The sequence below is a fragment of the Sorex fumeus genome, unplaced genomic scaffold (assembly GCF_029834395.1).
Source record: "Sorex fumeus unplaced genomic scaffold, SorFum_2.1 ptg000050l, whole genome shotgun sequence".
Lineage (NCBI taxonomy): Eukaryota > Metazoa > Chordata > Mammalia > Eulipotyphla > Soricidae > Sorex > Sorex fumeus.
The window spans coordinates 13,407,561-13,425,939 of NW_026606107.1; the positions used below are offsets into that span (position 1 = coordinate 13,407,561).

At 35.1% G+C, this 18,379-nt stretch overlaps 1 protein-coding gene across 1 annotated transcript in view; it reads left to right on the forward strand.

Annotated features, from left to right (window-relative positions):
* The first annotated feature begins 4,715 nt into the window (after positions 1 to 4,715).
* POF1B (POF1B actin binding protein) overlaps positions 4,716 to 18,379 on the forward strand; it is a 135,306-nt gene continuing 121,642 nt past the window's right edge. Inside the window, exons 1-2 of the mRNA XM_056124182.1 lie at positions 4,716 to 4,764; positions 4,890 to 5,214. Of these exons, the coding sequence (XP_055980157.1) occupies positions 4,930 to 5,214 (285 nt within the window). The 5' untranslated portion in view covers positions 4,716 to 4,764; positions 4,890 to 4,929. The remainder of the gene's footprint in view (positions 4,765 to 4,889; positions 5,215 to 18,379) is intronic.

Genomic DNA, 18,379 nt, shown 5'->3' on the forward strand with positions numbered 1-18,379 from the left:
TGCCTGAGCTGCATACAGTTTCTTAGTAAGTACATGGGCATTCTTATTTTTCTGACACTATCATTTTTGGTTTTTTTTTTTGTTTAAGCCTGCCATCAAAGTATTGATGTAGTTCAAGCATTTTCAAACCTTGATGTGCATCAGAATCATGAGGAGGGCTTGATAAACAGATTGCTGGGATCCACTCTCAGGGTTTCTTAGTAGGTAAGGTAAGACACAAAATGATCTTTACTGTGTTTTCATTTTGGTAGAAATAAAATTTAGATATGAATATTTATGAGTTTACTTTAAAACACAGGATAAAAAGCATAAAATAGGCTAATTTTAAAAATATAAGTGACTTGAGAGAACTACATAAAAATACTATTCTTTATTAACATAACTTGAAAAGCTCTACATCACTAATCCATTTAGAAGATCATGGCGAACATTAGTATGAAAGACTAAATAATTATGTCTGTCTACTCCTCAAATTATATTGAAAATTGTTTCCTAATCTCATTTAAGTACAGCACATTTTAAAGGATAATATACTGCAAACTAGTGTTACTTATGACACACTACAAAATGTTGCTCTATAGTAATATTTCATGTAGTAAAGTTATGGTATCCCTGGCAATCTGCCAGAATTACAGAGGCTTGGTACCTGCTCAACTGCATTCAGATCATAGCTAGAAGTTATTTACTTGTCTAGAATACAGGTATGATTTTCTTTAGTGTGGCTCTGGAACATTGGAATTAATAAAAGAAAAAAAATATTCTCAAATTATAACATACTCAAGAATATGAAGTTCAAAGCCTGAAATTTTATAATAATGTGAACCAGTGATATATCAAAAATATTAATATTCAGGGATAGGGTTATCTGATTTTCAACCATCTCAAGGAAAGAAGCTTTGATTTGAACACTTTGCCATTTTCATTTTAAACCGAGACTATGTTTATTTTTACTATCTGATATTCTGAAATATTGACTAGTCTAAAGTTTCCCAAGAGCAATTAAGCAATCTGAACTTTAAATTCTGTCAGAAGACTGGAATGGAGTTCTACTAGATCAATTAGTAAATAAATAAGTTTCTTTTATATAATTATCTCACTACCTTGGACTTCAGCTCCTCTGACAAATTCCTGTTTATCCTTAACATGTGAACATAACTTGCATAATGAGAAGGCAGAAATAAAAATGAGTTGGTAATTTTGCCTTAATTTCCTGTCTTTTGCAATTGCATCATTATGCTTAAGCACAGGACCAGGACTGGAGATAGATTTGAGCATTATCCTAACAAAATGGTTGAAGTAAAATATTAGTTATACACATAAGACCTCTACTCTGAGGTGACAAAATCTGTTTTGTTCTAAATATAATTATTTACAGCTTTATAGTGAATGATACTCCTGTACATAAAATTTGATAATTGATTTTATCATTTTACTTTAATGGTTTTAGGCAGCTAATATATTCAAAACTAGACCTAAGTAGGGGGCTGGAGCAATAGCATAGCGGGTAGGGCATTTGCTTTGCACGTGGCCAACCCGGGATCGATTCCCAGCATCCCATATGGTCCCCTTGAGCACCGCCAGGAGTGATTCCTGAGTGCAGAGCCAGGAGTAACCCCTGTGCATCACCGGGTGTGACCCAAAAAGGAAAAAAAAAAACTAGTCCTAAGTCTTCCTGAAGACATTTACATTTGCTTTACAAAGTCTACCGTTCCACAAAAATCACATCACACCTTCTGGAATAAAATACATTAAAGTTTTACTTTCAGAATAGAGTATTACAGTTAGCAAGTACTCTCACATTTGTTTCTAATAACGATTTTATGAGGTAGGTAAAATCAGGGCTTTGTCAGAGGACTTTTACAAAAGTTCAGTCATAAAATGAATCACTGTTTTTCTTTTAATTACCAGTTATGCATAAAACAATCATTTATGATCACTCAACCATCCCTTACTCTCACCATTGATATGATAAATTTAAACCTTTTGTTATTTTATTCATGTCTTTGGTTATTTCCTTTTTAAAGAGTCAATTGCTTTTATAATCAGAAACAAAGTCTTTAAAAACTTAGTTTGTAAGGTGATAGCAATTTTAATATAATAGCAATTCCATTATAACAAATGAGATCTTTTCAGTATTAATCACAAAATATCTACATTTCTGAATAATATAATAGTGTTAGAAAATTGTTTAAGGATTTTCTAAACTAATATGGCACTGAAAATAAGCAACATATTCTTACTCTCCCATTCACCATTGTTAGAATGGTAGAAAATGAGTAAGCCACCTGCAAAACAAAATGTGAATATATTGTATTTTAAAGTAAAAAATAGAGAAACTATCATTATATAATCAAATACATTTTATGTATTTATTTATAAAAATAGGTATCAGAATCTTCTGAAAACACTAACTGTAAATTTCAATAACAAAAGGCACAAATAAATTTTAAAAGAAAAACTCAAGCTAGGGAAATGATAAACTTCATAGTGATAAGCTATCAATATTTACATTACAGTGAGATGTTATTTGTATGCCAGTTAGTACCTAGTCTATTATGGTAAATACAAGTGAACTAAATGCTCTCTCTTTCTCTCCCTCATACCTAGGTATGAGAAAAATAAAGAATGATACTCAGGTATTAAATAAAGTTATTAGTTTCACATATTAACTTTTGCCAAATTATATCAAATTTTAGGTGACTGCCTAAAACTTCCAAATATACAAGAAATTTGGAGGGTAGTTATAATCACCACTTTATTGATAAAGGGATTTTTTTATTCTTTACCTCTATCTATTATTTGTTCAGTCACTTCTTGCTTGCAGATATTAACAGCCATATGTGTGTGTGTTTGTGTATGTTTTAAATTTGTATTTAAAAAATGAGTGGTTGAGTGATCACATACAATAATTATACCCTGTTTACAAAGAAATATTATTCAAAATAATAATGCTAATATATTGACAAGTTATTGAGTTGATAGTTGGCAGGTTATATTTTTAAATGAGATTTTTATTGATTCTTAAAGAAAAGCAAGAAAATCCACAAAAATTAGATTTGAAGGCTGGAACGATAGTACAAGTTGTAGGACACTTTATTTGCACACAGCAAGCCTGAATTTGATTCCTGTCCACCCCCCCCCCACCCCAGGTTCCCTCAGTCCTAGCCAAGAATAAATCTTGAGCACAGCCAGGTGTGGCCAAAAACCCAACAATGACATCAAAAAGAACTGCATTTGTAAGCTTTGTACACACAGACATACACATGTAAATGTACAAAAATTATTTGAAAGGCATTTAAGGGTCAAATTTCTGTATACTATATACCTCTTTGTAATTATTTTTTTAACTTAAACTAGCTGCTTAAACTATTTTAAGTTTTTTCTACTCAGGATATTTGTCATATGGCCATATGCAGAACATAACATAAAATTTTATATAAAAGTATAAAACATTAGATAAGTGTTCAGATTCTAAAATAAGTGTTCTCAGTTTTGGAGAGACACTACAAGTGCTCAGGTGGTTTGCCTCTGACCTGAGTTCAAACTCGGCCACCCAATATTGTCCCCCAGGCCCTGCCTTGAGTGATAACTGAGTGGAGAGCAAGGAGTTAGCCCTGATCACCACTGGATGTGCTCCCTCAATTACAAAATTAAAGAAGTTCCCCTATATTTAATTTCACCATTTACTAGTTGTTTGACTTTGGGAAGCATTCCCAACTCTCTATGTTTATGCCTTTAAACTCTCAGAAAATTTTGCCGATGATAGATATTATACATAAAATTCCTCAAACTGGTACTTGGCTTAGAGAGATCAGTAAAACACCTTTTGTTAACTAAACAGAACTTACTAGCCAGCTGGACGACACTCTTCTCTCCAAATTGATGATGATCTAGGTTGTATGGTGCATATACAAACTAGGAAGCCCTTTTTCTGAGGACACTCTTATTCTGAACTTCAGTGGTAGTGAAGTCTCTTGAAAGCCAAAGTCTATAGGTTCTGTGTTTAGAATTTCAAATAATAATAAATAAAAGTGCCAAGCAAATCTCACTGATTCCGATAGGGAAAATCTCAGGACCTTTGCGTAGCACCTTTAACATCTAGATATTAAGACACAATCAAATACAGTTCTGTCCAGGGCACAAATAAAGTCAGGGTAAGTTTCTTTGTGAATACACAAAACAATAATTATGAATCTAAAGCACAAAGTAACATTTGTGGGCTAGTTAGATTTTCCTTCACCAACGCGCCACGTGTAAACTTTAATTTTTCAAACAAATAAACATCAGTGCATGTTAGAAAGTCTTACTAAGCCTCGAGCAAGAAAGACAACTGAGGATCACGTAGCAGTCTCCTGTAACTAAAGTTGTCAGGTAGATTTGGTAAAGGAAGCAAACGTCAGGGAAAATCGTTGTTTCTTTAGGAAAACCATGTTCACGGACGTTTATAATTTTTTCCTAGCAAGTATTAGCGTGGGTATGTCTTTGCCATTTACAGTGAATTTCCAAGCCTGTGGACTTAGAAACTCTGGCTTCTGTCCCAAAATTCAGCATTTCTGCTCTTTTCAGTCTCCCTTACTTTCAAGACAATCCTGTGCCAACCAGGGCCTCTCCTGGCAGATAAACCTGCTTGATTAATCCGCCCCTCAGGGGCGTGTCAGTACCATTTCCTGGAGCAATCTCACAGGGTGGTTCCACTTTGCATTTGTACTCAAATACTTTGCTGCCTCTTTCGCAGCTGCCAGACCTGCTTTTGCTGCTGCTCAGGTAACTTTCATCTAGCCCTGGCACCATTGTAGGACGAAGTGGTTGATAAATGGCTGCTACGTGTGTCTACCTGCCTGTCTTCCTACCCCTTACTTTCATGATCTGTCTCTCTCTCTATTCCTTAGAGAGAACATATTGGAGGTGCTTTTGCTGACAACGGAAAAGATGATGAGCTCAAGACACTGGAGTGAGACAAGCAACAGCAGCTGTGGGACCCAACAACCCTCGGAGTTACTGCAATGTCAGCCGCAGCATTACCATTGCTACCATCAGTCAAACCTAGTCCAGCAACCTCCAGAAAAAAATGTGGTATATGAGCGAGTGAGAACCTACAGTGGGCCCATGAACAAAGTAGTTCAGGCCTTGGAACCGATCAGTTCCCGGGAAGTTCTCTCTCCTCTCAGAACTGCTGGCTCCTATCAAAATTTGGTTTGGAGTGACCATTCCCAGGTACAGTTATGCCAAGCTAATGGAAAAACGAAATCTTGAGCAAAACTCTTTCTTTTTCTATACCTCTGTTCTACTAACTCTTTTTTAAAAAAATTTTATTAGTGAATCACTGTGGGATACAGTTACAGACTTACAAAATATCCTGCTTGTGTTTTATACAGTGGTAGAGTATATATATATATATAATGGCGCGTAGTATAAATTCTGTCTGTTCTCTGTTCTTTCAGCTACTGTCTCTGCTGATTGTTTTCATAATGAAACAGGGGCATGAGACAGTTTGTTTCTTTGTTAGATTTGATTGGAATGTATCATTTTGAGGTATTATTTTGTCCCTATTTGAAGTAAATTGCAACTTGAACAAATTCTTTTTATGAGATAGGCTTTCACCTATTCACTTCTTATCTGAAGTAAACAGGATGTTTTTGTTTAACTTTGTTTTGTGTTTGTGTCACGTATGGTGAAGCAGGAACAAGTCCTGGCAATTATTTGTGTCCAGCAGGTTTTATTCTGCTGAGGACAGGCACAAATGTCTAGATTTTCATGTGTGTTCCATCTTTCAAAAACTCTGATACCTTTCAAGATGAAAGACTTTTGCTTTTTACATTTTTATTGTTTTATCATTGCTTTAAAATATTTTAATAAGGATGGGTATTTTTCAGTTAAACATTTTTAAGGTTTTACTTTTTATTTTATTTTTTAAAAAGTTTAATTGAAGAACTGTGACGTACTAAGTTACTGATAGCTGGGTTTTAGCCATACAATAGTTTGATAGCAAACCCACCAACAGTATCAACTTTGCTCCACCAGTGTTCCTATGCTCCCTCCTGTCTAGCCCACACTTAGAACCTTGACAGGCAGATTTCAAAGTTATGTGGTTGTAATTTAGATCTGTTTTCGGTGTTGTTCTTATTAAAGAGCTTCAGAGACTTATCTTCATATGTCTCTATGGGTATGACACTCACTATTCTTTTCATCGAAGTTCCAGCACTAAACACAGATCTAAGCTGCAACCACCAACTTTGTAATGTGTCTGTCAATGAGGCAGGTGGGGGGTGAGGGAGTATGAGGGAGTGGAGTATGAGGGAACATCGGTGGAGGGAATTTGACATTTCTGGTGGGATTAGTGTTGAAATATTCTATATCTAAAACCCAACTATCAGTAACTTTGTAAATTACACTTCTGTAATTAAATAAAAACTTATTTTAAAATATTTTTTAAAAGCTTAAGTTGCAATACTGTCTTCTACTACCATTCTTTCCACATCTACCTCTCCTTTCCCTCTGGTAACCATCATAGTTTTCATTGATTCCTGGATTTAGTTTTGTTGTTCCATGCCAATTTGTTCACTTTAGATATTCTACCTCTGAGAGAAACCATCTGCAAATTGTTTTTGCTATCATATCATTTAGCATAATTATATTGAGATCCATCCACTGCTTACTTATTTCAATTTGTTTTTAAAGGCACTATTTTAGCATCATTTTCGGTGCTAATTGATCTTGATCTTGCAAATGGAACATTGCAAGATATACAAACTTGGAAAAGCACCAAATCTATTTTCACCCTTTGATTTTTTATATTAAATTTACAAGTGATTAAGTTCTCTGAATCTTCTTTCCAAACTGAAATTATTTCAATATAAATTTGTATGATAAATAACTCAAAAGAACAACCAGTATTGTGTTATTAGCTTAGTTGCATAACTATGCCAATCTGAAATAATACAAATTACTTTTACAAAAAATATTCATACTTGGGGCTGGAGCAATAGCACAGCGGGTAGGGCGTTTGTCTTGCACACCGCCAACCCGGGCTCGATTCCCAGCATCCCATATGGTCCCCTGAGCACTGCCAGGGGTGATTCCTGAGTGCAGAGCCAGGAGTAACCTCTGTGCATCGCTGGTTGTGACCCCAAAAGCAAATATATATATATATATATATACATATATATATATACATACATATATATTCATACTAAGCAATAAATCAGTATTTCTAAACTTCATAATATAATAAAACCATTTAAAGGAATTTTTAATATATTAATTACTCAACAGATTTTAACTCCTAGCTTAGTATAAGCAGGAAAATATATGGGGGCAATTCAAAGTTTTTTTGTCCACTAGTGTCCTAGCAGATAAAAACTTCCCTTCTATTGGTCAAAAGGAAAAAATATAAAATAAAGGCTTTTTAAAATACGAGGCTGTATGTTTTAATGATATTAACACAAAAGATGTATTTCAATATTCAATATTGAAGTGTTAGCAATAAATGGATACCATATCTTTTATAATCTAGAACAATACTAAGTTAAAAATTACAATTATCATATAAATATTAAAATTCTACATTTCAACCATTTAAAGATATTAAACTATAAAATCCCTCTAATCAAAAGCTTCCATAAATATATATGAATCTGAAATCTAAAATCTGATAAATTATAAATATTGTTACAGAACAATTTTGCTCGAGCGGGCCCAGTAACGTCTCCATTGGAGACTTTGTTGTTACTGTGTCTGGCATATCCAATACTCTCGGTAGCTTGCCGGGCTCTCCGAGAGGGGCGGAGGAATTGAACTCGGGTCGGCCATGTTGGCTGCGTGCAAGGCAGACGCCCTACCCGCTGTGCTATCGCTCCAGCACAGAACAATTTTAGGATCATATTTTATTGCATGCTCTTTTTTAATAATCCCAGGACTCAGCTGGTAAACTTTTTCATGACTTTTCTTCCTGTCTGATATTTGCTAGTGTAATCTTTTCAAGACTATCTCCATCCTAAACCGTAGTTCCTCAAAGAAAAGTTAATGAAGACTCTCAGGGTATAAACTATGGCCATAGAAACTGGGATAAAAGATTGAAATTGAAAGTGCTGCAAAGAGTGAATATTTATAATTTTTTAAAACAAAAAGACTGGTAAAGTGAGAAAGTGAGATTCTATATATGTAGAAAAAAAGAAAAAGCTTAATTCCTAGATTGGAACTAGGAAGAAACTTGACTATAAAATTTTATATTGATTTATATGACAAAGGCATTCACAAAGTCACAAAAAGATAATCTGGAAAGAAAAATTTTAGATTCTTGACACAAAGAATATGATTTAGAATAAATTCTATTTTTCTTCCTTCCTGTTAATTGGCAGAATGAAATTATTTCAGGAACCTTACCTGAAGTAGGACCTAGATTTGATATGAATTTGATACGATCACTTTTATGGTATCACAATGTGTAATATATAGCTATAACTTTATTATATACCGTGCTAAGAACACTAAAGCAGTACTTGTGAAGCAAAGTATTTTATGATTTTATGTTTCAATGAAATCTCTAATTAATATATCATGTATCAGAAATATTTTGAGTTGGTGACTGACAAATCATTTAATAACAGTATTTGTGACCATGGCAACTAGGAAAGCGTATTTTATAATTAACTGTTCTCAATCATTAGCTCAATTAAATTTTTTACCTAAATTGTTTTAACATTCTGCTGTTCAGATGGCATTTAAATAATTCAAAAGATTTTAAATACAGGTTTTGAATTTCCATACAAATATATATTTGTAAAATTTCCAGTTGTAAAGTATGTTTCCTTTGGAAACCAAAATTGATACCATACTGCTTTCCTTTCAAAATTTGATTTTAGTTTATATAGAGGACATTTTAAGTCTAATGAATTACATAGTATTTTTGTAGTGTCTTTTTCTGGCTTTGTTTTTTTCTTGTGTGACTCTTACATGAAAGTGATTTTAATAGAAAAACATATTTAAAATATATCCATTACTAGTACTGCTTTGTTTCTTGTCTTCAATACATAAAGAAACACACATGTTCTAATTCTGTTATTTTTCTGAAAGATATAGTGTATCTCAGAAAAATAAAAGTAGAAACCAGTGATGGTGAAGTTTTCTATATATTACTGTGCTTTTCATTTGAACAGATATGATCAAATAGGTGGATTCAAGATCACATATGTACTTAAAACATACTGCATTTGGGTTGAGACATAGTACAGTGGATAGGGCACTGCCTTGCAAGTGGCAGATCTGGGTTCCATCCCAAGCATCATATATGGTCCCTGAGCACTGTGAAGAGTAATTCCTGAGTGCAGACCCAGGAGAAACCTATGGCATTACTGGGTGTGCTCCCCCAGAAAACTTAAACCCATTTTGCATTATTATGAATAAATGAATTTCAAGAAACTACATAAAACAAAAGACTTAAAACTTTTTAAAAAGATATATTAGCCTACAAAAATATATATTAACTCGAATTCAAATACTGCCTCACTGATCAATATGGATGTGAATTATTATTTTGAAATGTGATTTTCCATGCCCTAAATTTATCTTTCAATGAAATTAAAATATTTTTATGTATACAGAGGAGATATATTGTATTAGAAGAAATGTGTCATATATTTTATTTTTAATATCACTCACTCATTAAATACATACTAAGTGCCTTTATGATAAAAACACTGATTACATGGATAAATGTTATTTGCATATACAAGGACAATTAATACTGAGGATAGATGTAAATTTGTATTGATGTCTCAATGGTATATATTTCAATTATTATGTTGTTCTTCACAAACAATATTTATTTAATAAAACAAGTTTTGGCACAAAAGGACATCTTAATACTAGTTTTATAAATATTCCTATACTTTTAAATATGATACTTGCAACAAAATTATAAATGGCCTCTGTACTCAATAATTCTTCATCCTGAAGAATTTATCATTGTTTATGTGATTTTCAGTTTGTCATTGCTTGCAAAAAGTATAGACAGTACTACTTGCTGTGCCAGGATGTCTTAATATATATCAGAATGTTCCTGTTCTGTGGGGAAAGGTGTGTTGCTTTGATCAATTGTTTTTCAAGGGTGTAGTCACTAAAGTGAATGATTATTCAAGGAAGTCAGTTACTGAAAAAGGAATGAGTTCATAGAATAGAGGCCTGTGTTTTCAGCTTTCTTCTTCTTTTATTTTCTTTCAGTTAAATAGAGCTATAGAAATTGTCATTGCAATTAATTTCTGGGTGAAAAAGTTCATGTGGATAGATGACCTCTTCTTTAAGGGGACTTCATTAAATAGTTGGGCTTTTTTCAGTTAAATTTACTCACAAGATGTCTGTGTGTGTGTGTGTGTGCTTCTGTTTGTGTGTGTGTATCTGTCTGTATATGGCAAACGGGCAGGGTAGAGAGGTTTAAGGCAAGGGAAAGAGAAGATGAAGAAAAGTTAATTTTAACTTTTGTAATCCAAATTTCTTATCTTAATGTTTCACTGTTTAACAAATTGGAAGATTGTCATGCTTTCCAAACTCCTTTAAAAAGTATATCTAGACATTTTCTTCATACCAAGAGCTATGTTAATAATGGCCCCTTTTGACTGGGATCCAATGTATATCTTTATATATACGTTTTTAAATAGTATGCACTACAAAAATTATTTTCTCTCCACTCCCTAGTTTCCTTCAACAAAATAAAAAGAATTACTCTTGTGTAGCTTATCTTTTAAAAAATTTATTAAAGCACCACAGTTTACAAATTTATTCATAGTTGAGTCTTGGCCATAAAATATTGCAGCATCGATCCCATCATCAGTGTCCATTTCACTCCAACAATGTTCCCAGGTTTTGCCCCCCACTTCCCCCATATACACCTCTTCAAGCCTGCTCTCTTGACAGGCACATTTTTAAGTTCAGTTGTTAAAGTTTGGATCTATTGATTACAGTGTTGTTGATTCTGTGGTTTGGATATTTGGCTCTATCATTCATTAACATCACCTTTGTACCTTAATCTCCCATTGCTTCTCATCTCTCTTCTCCCCTCCCCTTCACTTATTCTTTCCTTTTCCTCCTATGCTCTAGGGTCAAGGTTTATTTGGCTTGCCACCTTTAAAACATTGCATTCACTCATCAAGTTATTCTAAATACTGAATATAATTTATATCATACTGTTTTTATCCTTCTTCTTACTTCATTTAAAATGATGTCTTCCAGTTACATCTATGTTGTAGCTAATTAAATTATTTCACCATTCCTTACAACTCTGTAGTATTCCACTGTGGATCTGGGTTGGAGGGAAAGGACTAAGGGATGAAAGTCTCATGCTAGTACTAAATTCTACGGTTTCCTTAAGTCGATAATGTTATCAAATAACTCATCTTAAAATAAGGAAGTGCTTGTTTCATCTAAGAAAGAAACTTCATATATTTCCTGTACAGAATTCAGAATACAAAAACACAAGGAAAGTATTTAGCCATGTTATTGACTTTTCTCAGAAAAGCAAATTCCGTGCTACTCTTATTTAAAAGTAATTTGACTTAAAATTTTTATCAGAATAGATACCAAGTAATTTTTTTAAAGTCTCTAAAAATTGTTTGGTCTATTCTTTTTTGAAGTAAAAATTTTTATGTAAAGAAATTTACTTAGAGAAATGTGAAGGGAGAGAAAGACGGAGAGAGATATATGCTAAAGGAAAATTGTGCTTCTCCAAAGGGCAAAAGACTTGACCTAAGCTATTAAGTGCTTTTATTTTCATTGATTTCTTGTATTCATCAGTGTAGACAGGAGCATGTACATGATCCATGGTTTTTCATCATCTAGAGTTATTTGATATATTAGTTTTTAGTTTAAAAAATAGAACTTGATTTATACAATCTGAAAGAATTCCATGTTGATTTCAAGAAGCTTACAAGTATTTTGAGGCTAGAGTTTTGTTTTTTGTATGTAATCTTTTCTATTATGTGATTCCCTTCCTTAGTGGTTTCCCCACCCCTCCTGCATCTATTACATCAAGAGCCTGAATTTTTTTGTCAGTGGACTTTTTCAATAGGAAAATGAAAACTGAGCAGTATTAGCAGAATAAGTTCATATTTCAGAGAATTAAAGATTAATCCGAGAAAGCACTGTATAGAGAAAATATCCATGGAAAAGATCTTTGTTGAGTATCTCAGGGAGAGCTGTGCATAATAAATGTGTAGTTATGAGGTAGACTTTGACAGTACAGAACTACAAAATAGTCTAGTGTGATGGCTAAGAGTATAAGCTTAGATTTTAAACTTCTTGGATTTTTAATTTCCAAGTCAGAGATTTGATGCCAATATATAGTTTTTCCTTCACCTGTAAAATGAGCTAATAGCAACACCTAATTCTTAAGACGGTTATTAGAAAATGTAGTAACATATATTGAAAAACATACAGCATATTATGTAGCACATAGTAAATGTAAATACTTTACACCTAGAGTGAATCATTTGAATTCATATGCTCAAATGATTCATATGTTCAATGTTCTATTTTGCAAAGTAGAGACAATAAAACTTTAAAGTTGTGAGTATTGAATGAGACTGCATGTGAAGGGTTTCAGAACAATTTCTGGCAAAGATTCATTATACAATAATTCTTGCATTGGTACTTTTTATTTATAAAATGTAGTTAAAGCACCCCTAAGTGTGCTTATAAAGTGAGATAAACTAAGTGAATAAACTACAGTGCATGAATTTTTGACCCTGTAGTGGTAAGATAAACACATTACTTAAAAGGCTTACTTGGGCTCTCTTAGCTAAAAAGGACTAATGGCAGAAAGATTTAAAACAACTTTCTAAAACTGATACCATATTATTAGAAGACTGAAAAATAGAATTGTATCAAGAATGCAGTTACAATGTTTACTAGAGTAAATATCCTTTGAATGAATAATTTGAAAGTTTTCATGCTCTTAGGGTCTATAAATTGAACTTCAGTGTTTGATGTGCAACTTTTTAATTTGTGGCTTTTCTTTTTGCTATTTAAAACTGATCATTATAACTTGCTTTGTTTGCCTCTTAATGTTCCCTTTAGAACCGCATATCCATGACCATAACATGAAGCAAATGTGTCTGCTATATTGCTGTATAGATGTTACATAATATATACATATATGAAGCATTTGCACCATTTTAGAATGTTTTACAGGTACACTGAAGATCTATATATTCAAGATACTCATTTATATAGAAAAATAGCATATGTAAGATCACAATAAAAATTAATGTTTACTCAAATAACATGTGATCAAAATATTGACAGTTTACACCCATATATTGGTGTATAACAAAAAGTAGGATACCACAACTTCTCCAAAAATTTTTTTTTAATTTTTATTAGTGAAACACCATGAGGTACAGTTGTAGACTTACAAATTTTTGTGCTTGAGTTTCAGTTATACAATGATCAAGTACCCATCACTCCACCAGTGCCCATTCTCCACCACCAATGATCCAAGTATTCCTCCTACCTCCCCCATCCCCCCCATCCCACCCTGCCTCAGTGGCAGGGCATTCCCTTTTGTTCTCTCCTTTTGGGTGCCGTGGTTTGCAAAAGAGGCATTGAGTGGCAATCATGTTCAGTCTATAGTCTACTTTCGGCATGCATCTCCCATCCCGGGCTGATCTTCCCAACACCCTTTATTTGGTGCTCCCTTTTCTATCTGAGCTGCCTTTACCCCTTGAGTTTGTGGCTGGCTTCCAAGCCATGGAGTAAACCTCCTGGTTTTTATCTCAGCTATTCTTAGGTGTTAGTCTCCTATTTTTTTACTTTACGTTCCCCAGATGAATGCAATCTTTCTATGTCTGTCCCTCTCTTTCTGACTCATTTCACTTAGCATGATACTTTCCATGGAATACCACTTGTATGTAAATTCCATGACTTCATCCTTTCTAACAGCTACATAGTACTCCATTGTGTAGATGTACCAAAGTTTCTTTAACCAGTCATCTGTTCTCGGGAACTCAGGATTTTTACAGATTCTAGGTATAATGAGGTGCTGCAATGAACGAACAAGTGTAGATGTCACATTGACTATATTTTTTGCTTCTCCAGGGTATATTCCCAGGAGTGGTGTTGTTGGGTCACATGGGAGCTCAATTTCTAATTTTTTGAGTATCATCCATACTGTTTTCCAAAAGGGTTGAAGCAGTCGGACCAAAAATAAATTTAGAGTGACGATTTCTTTTTGATTTATTGTGTGAGGGGGGAAGCACACTAAGAATTGCTCAAGGCTTGCTCCCGGCTCTGTGCTCAGGAATCATTCCTAACTGGCTGGGACTGAACCATACTGAGTGCTGGGATTTGAACATAGGTGGCTGTGTGCAAGTAACCCCTGTACTATCGCTCCACATGGAATGATTTTTTTCTAGGACAATTAATTTTATAATTGTTTAATAAAATAGTGGAATGAAAGATTTACTTATCCTGTTATCTGTATAATATTTCCCAGAGTTTAGAAGAAGAAAAGAAAAAAATAATGCCCCTTACTGAAAATTAATCTTTTGGGGCCCATGGTGTAGGTTTCATAGACTCCCTAGAACAATCAGTAGCCTACTGAATTAATTTTTTTAATGTAGGAGTACTGCCACTTATTCAGCCACTGATAGGCTGACTGAATTGTGCATGAACTCCACCTTACTATTTTTTTCATCTTCTATAATTTTATTTATTGAATCACCGTGAGAGCAGTTACAGCTTTTGGGTTTAAGTCTCAGTCATACAATGAAACACCCGTACCTTCACCAGTGCCCATTCTCCACCACCAAAAACCCCAGTATAACCCCATCCCACACCCTCCCCTACCTGTGGTGCAGATGATTTCCACATTACTCTTCTCTCTCTACTTTGATCACATTCAATATTTTGACACCAGACCCACCATTATTATTTGAGATTTTACCCCAACACTCAGATCTGCTTAAAAGGCAATAGTAGACAATTTGTGTTCTATTGCTGGTTATGAATAACATATGATGTCGTGTGGCTGGAGTAGTGGCTGCACGATTTTGAAATTCCGAAATTTTAACACTTAAATCTGGAGGGATTTCTGCCAAAACCTGCTGGATTCTGAGATTTGATCCTGAGTCTCTGGGATCATGGCCGTTGAGCAGCTTGATGAGGAGACAGAGAGGCCGTTCGTGGGCAATGACTTGGGGTCTTGTTGGGGTGGGGAGGACAGGACTGGCTCCACCCCCATCCCATGAGGCCCTACGTGTCTCGTCACTGGGGGCCCAAATGTGACTGTCCAGTGGCCTCTGAAGAATGGCAGCCACTGGGCCTCTGGGAGGAACAGGCCAAGTCACGAAACCTATTCCCACCTGGGTTGGCCCAGCACTGGTAACCTACTGCAGGGACCGGACGCATTTCTGCCAAAAGCCGCTGGGTTTCGAGATTTGTTTCTGAGTCTCTGGGATTATGGCCATTAAGCAGTTCAATCAGTAACCAGAGAGGCTATGCCTCTAATTATATAGCTGAGCCGGAGGTGGTTTGTGGGTGTGTTTCCCACATACCTAACTTTTTGCTGTTTACTTTCTTGGTAAACTTTACCCCAAGTTTTTGGGGTCTGGCCAAAGGCACAGCAGCAATTTTGGGGTATCTGGATGTCTGACGTTGCCATCAGGCTACTGATGCACTCGCCTCACAGGTACAGATTGACCTGCTGGCAGCACCATACCTCCCTCCTACTAAATTAATTTTGAAAATTCCTCAATAAGTAAAGTTACAATATCATTACATCTTTTAAAAACGTGGTAATAGGGTCAGAAAAAAGATACATTACATGATTAAAATCATACAATTGGAGTATCAGAGAAATGCGATTTATATTTAATAACCTAGTTGTATATTATACTGACATTTCCAGTCAACAAATATTTTTTTAACTTTCTTATTGAATCCTGTGAGATCGACCCTTACAAAGCTATTCATGATTGGAATTTAGTCATAGAGTATTCCAACACCCATTCCTCCACCAATGTACATTTCCCAGCACCAGTGTCCCCAAGTCCCTCCCATCACCCCCGATCTCCCATCCCTGCCTACCTCTATGGCAGGCACTTTTCTTTTCGTCTCTCTCTTTCTCTGTCTCTCTCTCTTTCTATCCTTTTGGCCATTGTGCTTTACAATACTGATCCTGAAAAGTTATCAAGAATATCCCTTTAACTAATTTTAGCCCTCAGATTTTGTCCAGCGTGATCCTTTCCGGCTATTACTGTAATACTGGTCTCTTCTCTATCTTACCTACACTCAGCCCCACACACACCTGTAGTTAGTTCCAACTATTAACCAGTCCTCCTAGCCCCTTCAATACACATTTTTAAGATATCCATCTATATTATAAAATTTGTGATTTCTAATTTCTGTCTGCATATCATAATTTATTGAATCACCCTGAATTTCAAAGTTACAAGGTTATCATGATTGAGTTACAAGTGTACAATATTCCAACAGCAATCCCTTCACCAGTATCCACTTCCCTCCACCAGTGTCCCAAATTTCCCTCCAGCTCCACCATCCTGCTTCTATGGCAGGTACTCTTTCCTATTTGATATTTCCTTTTATGCAATGTGATTTATAGTACTTTTTCTGATAGGGTATCATGCATATCACTTTGCTTCTTTTAAGCACCCTGTTTGTTTGGAGGCCACTACTGGTACTATTCTCAGGGCTTACTCCTGGCTCTGGCTCTGTACTGAAGGATTATTCCTGGAACTGCTTGGGAGACTGTATGGCCTTCTGAGGATCAAACTTGGGTTGTTTGCATTCAACTAAGTGCACTACCCATTGTCTTTCCAGGTCTATTTGTTGTTTTTAATATATGTGCTTCCATTGAGCTGGAATGGAACAGTGGGTAGGGCCTTGCACACAGCCAACATGGCTGACCCGAGTTCGATTCTTCTGTCCCTCTCGGGGAGCCCGACAAGCTACCGAGGAGTATCTCACCCGCACGGCAAAGCCTGGCAAGCTACCCGTGACATTTTCAATATGCCAAAAACACAGTAACAATTGTCACAATGGAGACATTACTGGGCCCGCTCAAGCAAATTGATGAACAACAGGAGGACAATGACAGTGCTTCCATTATGAATGACCAAAAATATTTTTGAACATGAGGCAGACCCCAGAGAACCATGGTATGTGGCCCCAAAGGCTTCCAAGCATCACATTGTTGATCTTAGTAGTTCCTGGAACTACAGGGTAGCATATCCTGAGCACTATTGTTCCTTTGTTCCTAGTACTGAACTGCAGACCTTATTGGCCAGGTACCATGGGGGGTGGTCCTTGGACCCCCTGACCACTTCCAGAATCCCCCAAACAAGTAAATAAAACAAAATATAAGTAAGTAAAGGCCCTCCCGTTGATCATCGATTTGCTCTAGCGGGCCCAGTAACGTCTCCATTGGAGACTTTGTTGTTACTGTGTCTGGCATATCAAATACTCTCAGTAGCTTGCCGGGCTCTCCGAGAGGGGCGGAGGAATCGAACTCGGGTCGGCCATGTTGGCTGCGTGCAAGGCAAATGCCCTACCCGCTGTGCTATCACTCCAGCCCTAAGCAAATAAAAATTAGTGTTTTGAGGGGTAGAGGAAGTTCTCTCCTTTCTTGTTCTTCCTTCTTTCCACTTCACAATTATGACTGGAAAGTGAAATTGAATGTTGCTGAAAAAAAGCAGCTTTAACAAAGGTATCATAACTAGAACTGTTCATAAATTTCACTCATCTGTGTTTTCTGTTTGAACTGAAAATGGAAAGTAGGACACAAAGTACCTATTTTAAAAATTGAAGAACACATTAAATATTATAAAGTTATTAAAAGAATCAATTAGTTTTTCTATTCCAATTAGTAGCTCCTATAAAGTGTCTGGACTTGACTTTTTTACATTTGATTTATATCTTTTCCCTCATATACAAATACTTATCATTATCTATAATAAATATTCGAAATTTATGGCAAATATTGTTAAAGTATAAGTTATTCTAATCTGTTATCACATTATTTGTCCAGGGATCTACTTATGATTTTTCCTTTAGTCAAATTAGCTTGAAGCTAATTATCTTGCATAAAGACATATTCTTCTACTTCTGCTGCTGCTGAAAATCTGCCTCGGTGTAGTGCTTTAATTTATTAAATTTTACTCAGTTACCTTTTACTTGTGTTAGGATACCATTATGCCTCTAGAAATTTGTTGTAAATGCTACTAACTGTCCAGTTCTCATATACACAGAAAATACATTTAGAAGTTTCCTACCAAAGATTTTTATTATCCTGCATAATTTACATATTTTCTAACACAGACTTCAGCTTTGATGTTTCAGTATTGAATTACTTAAAATAATTACAAGTCTAATT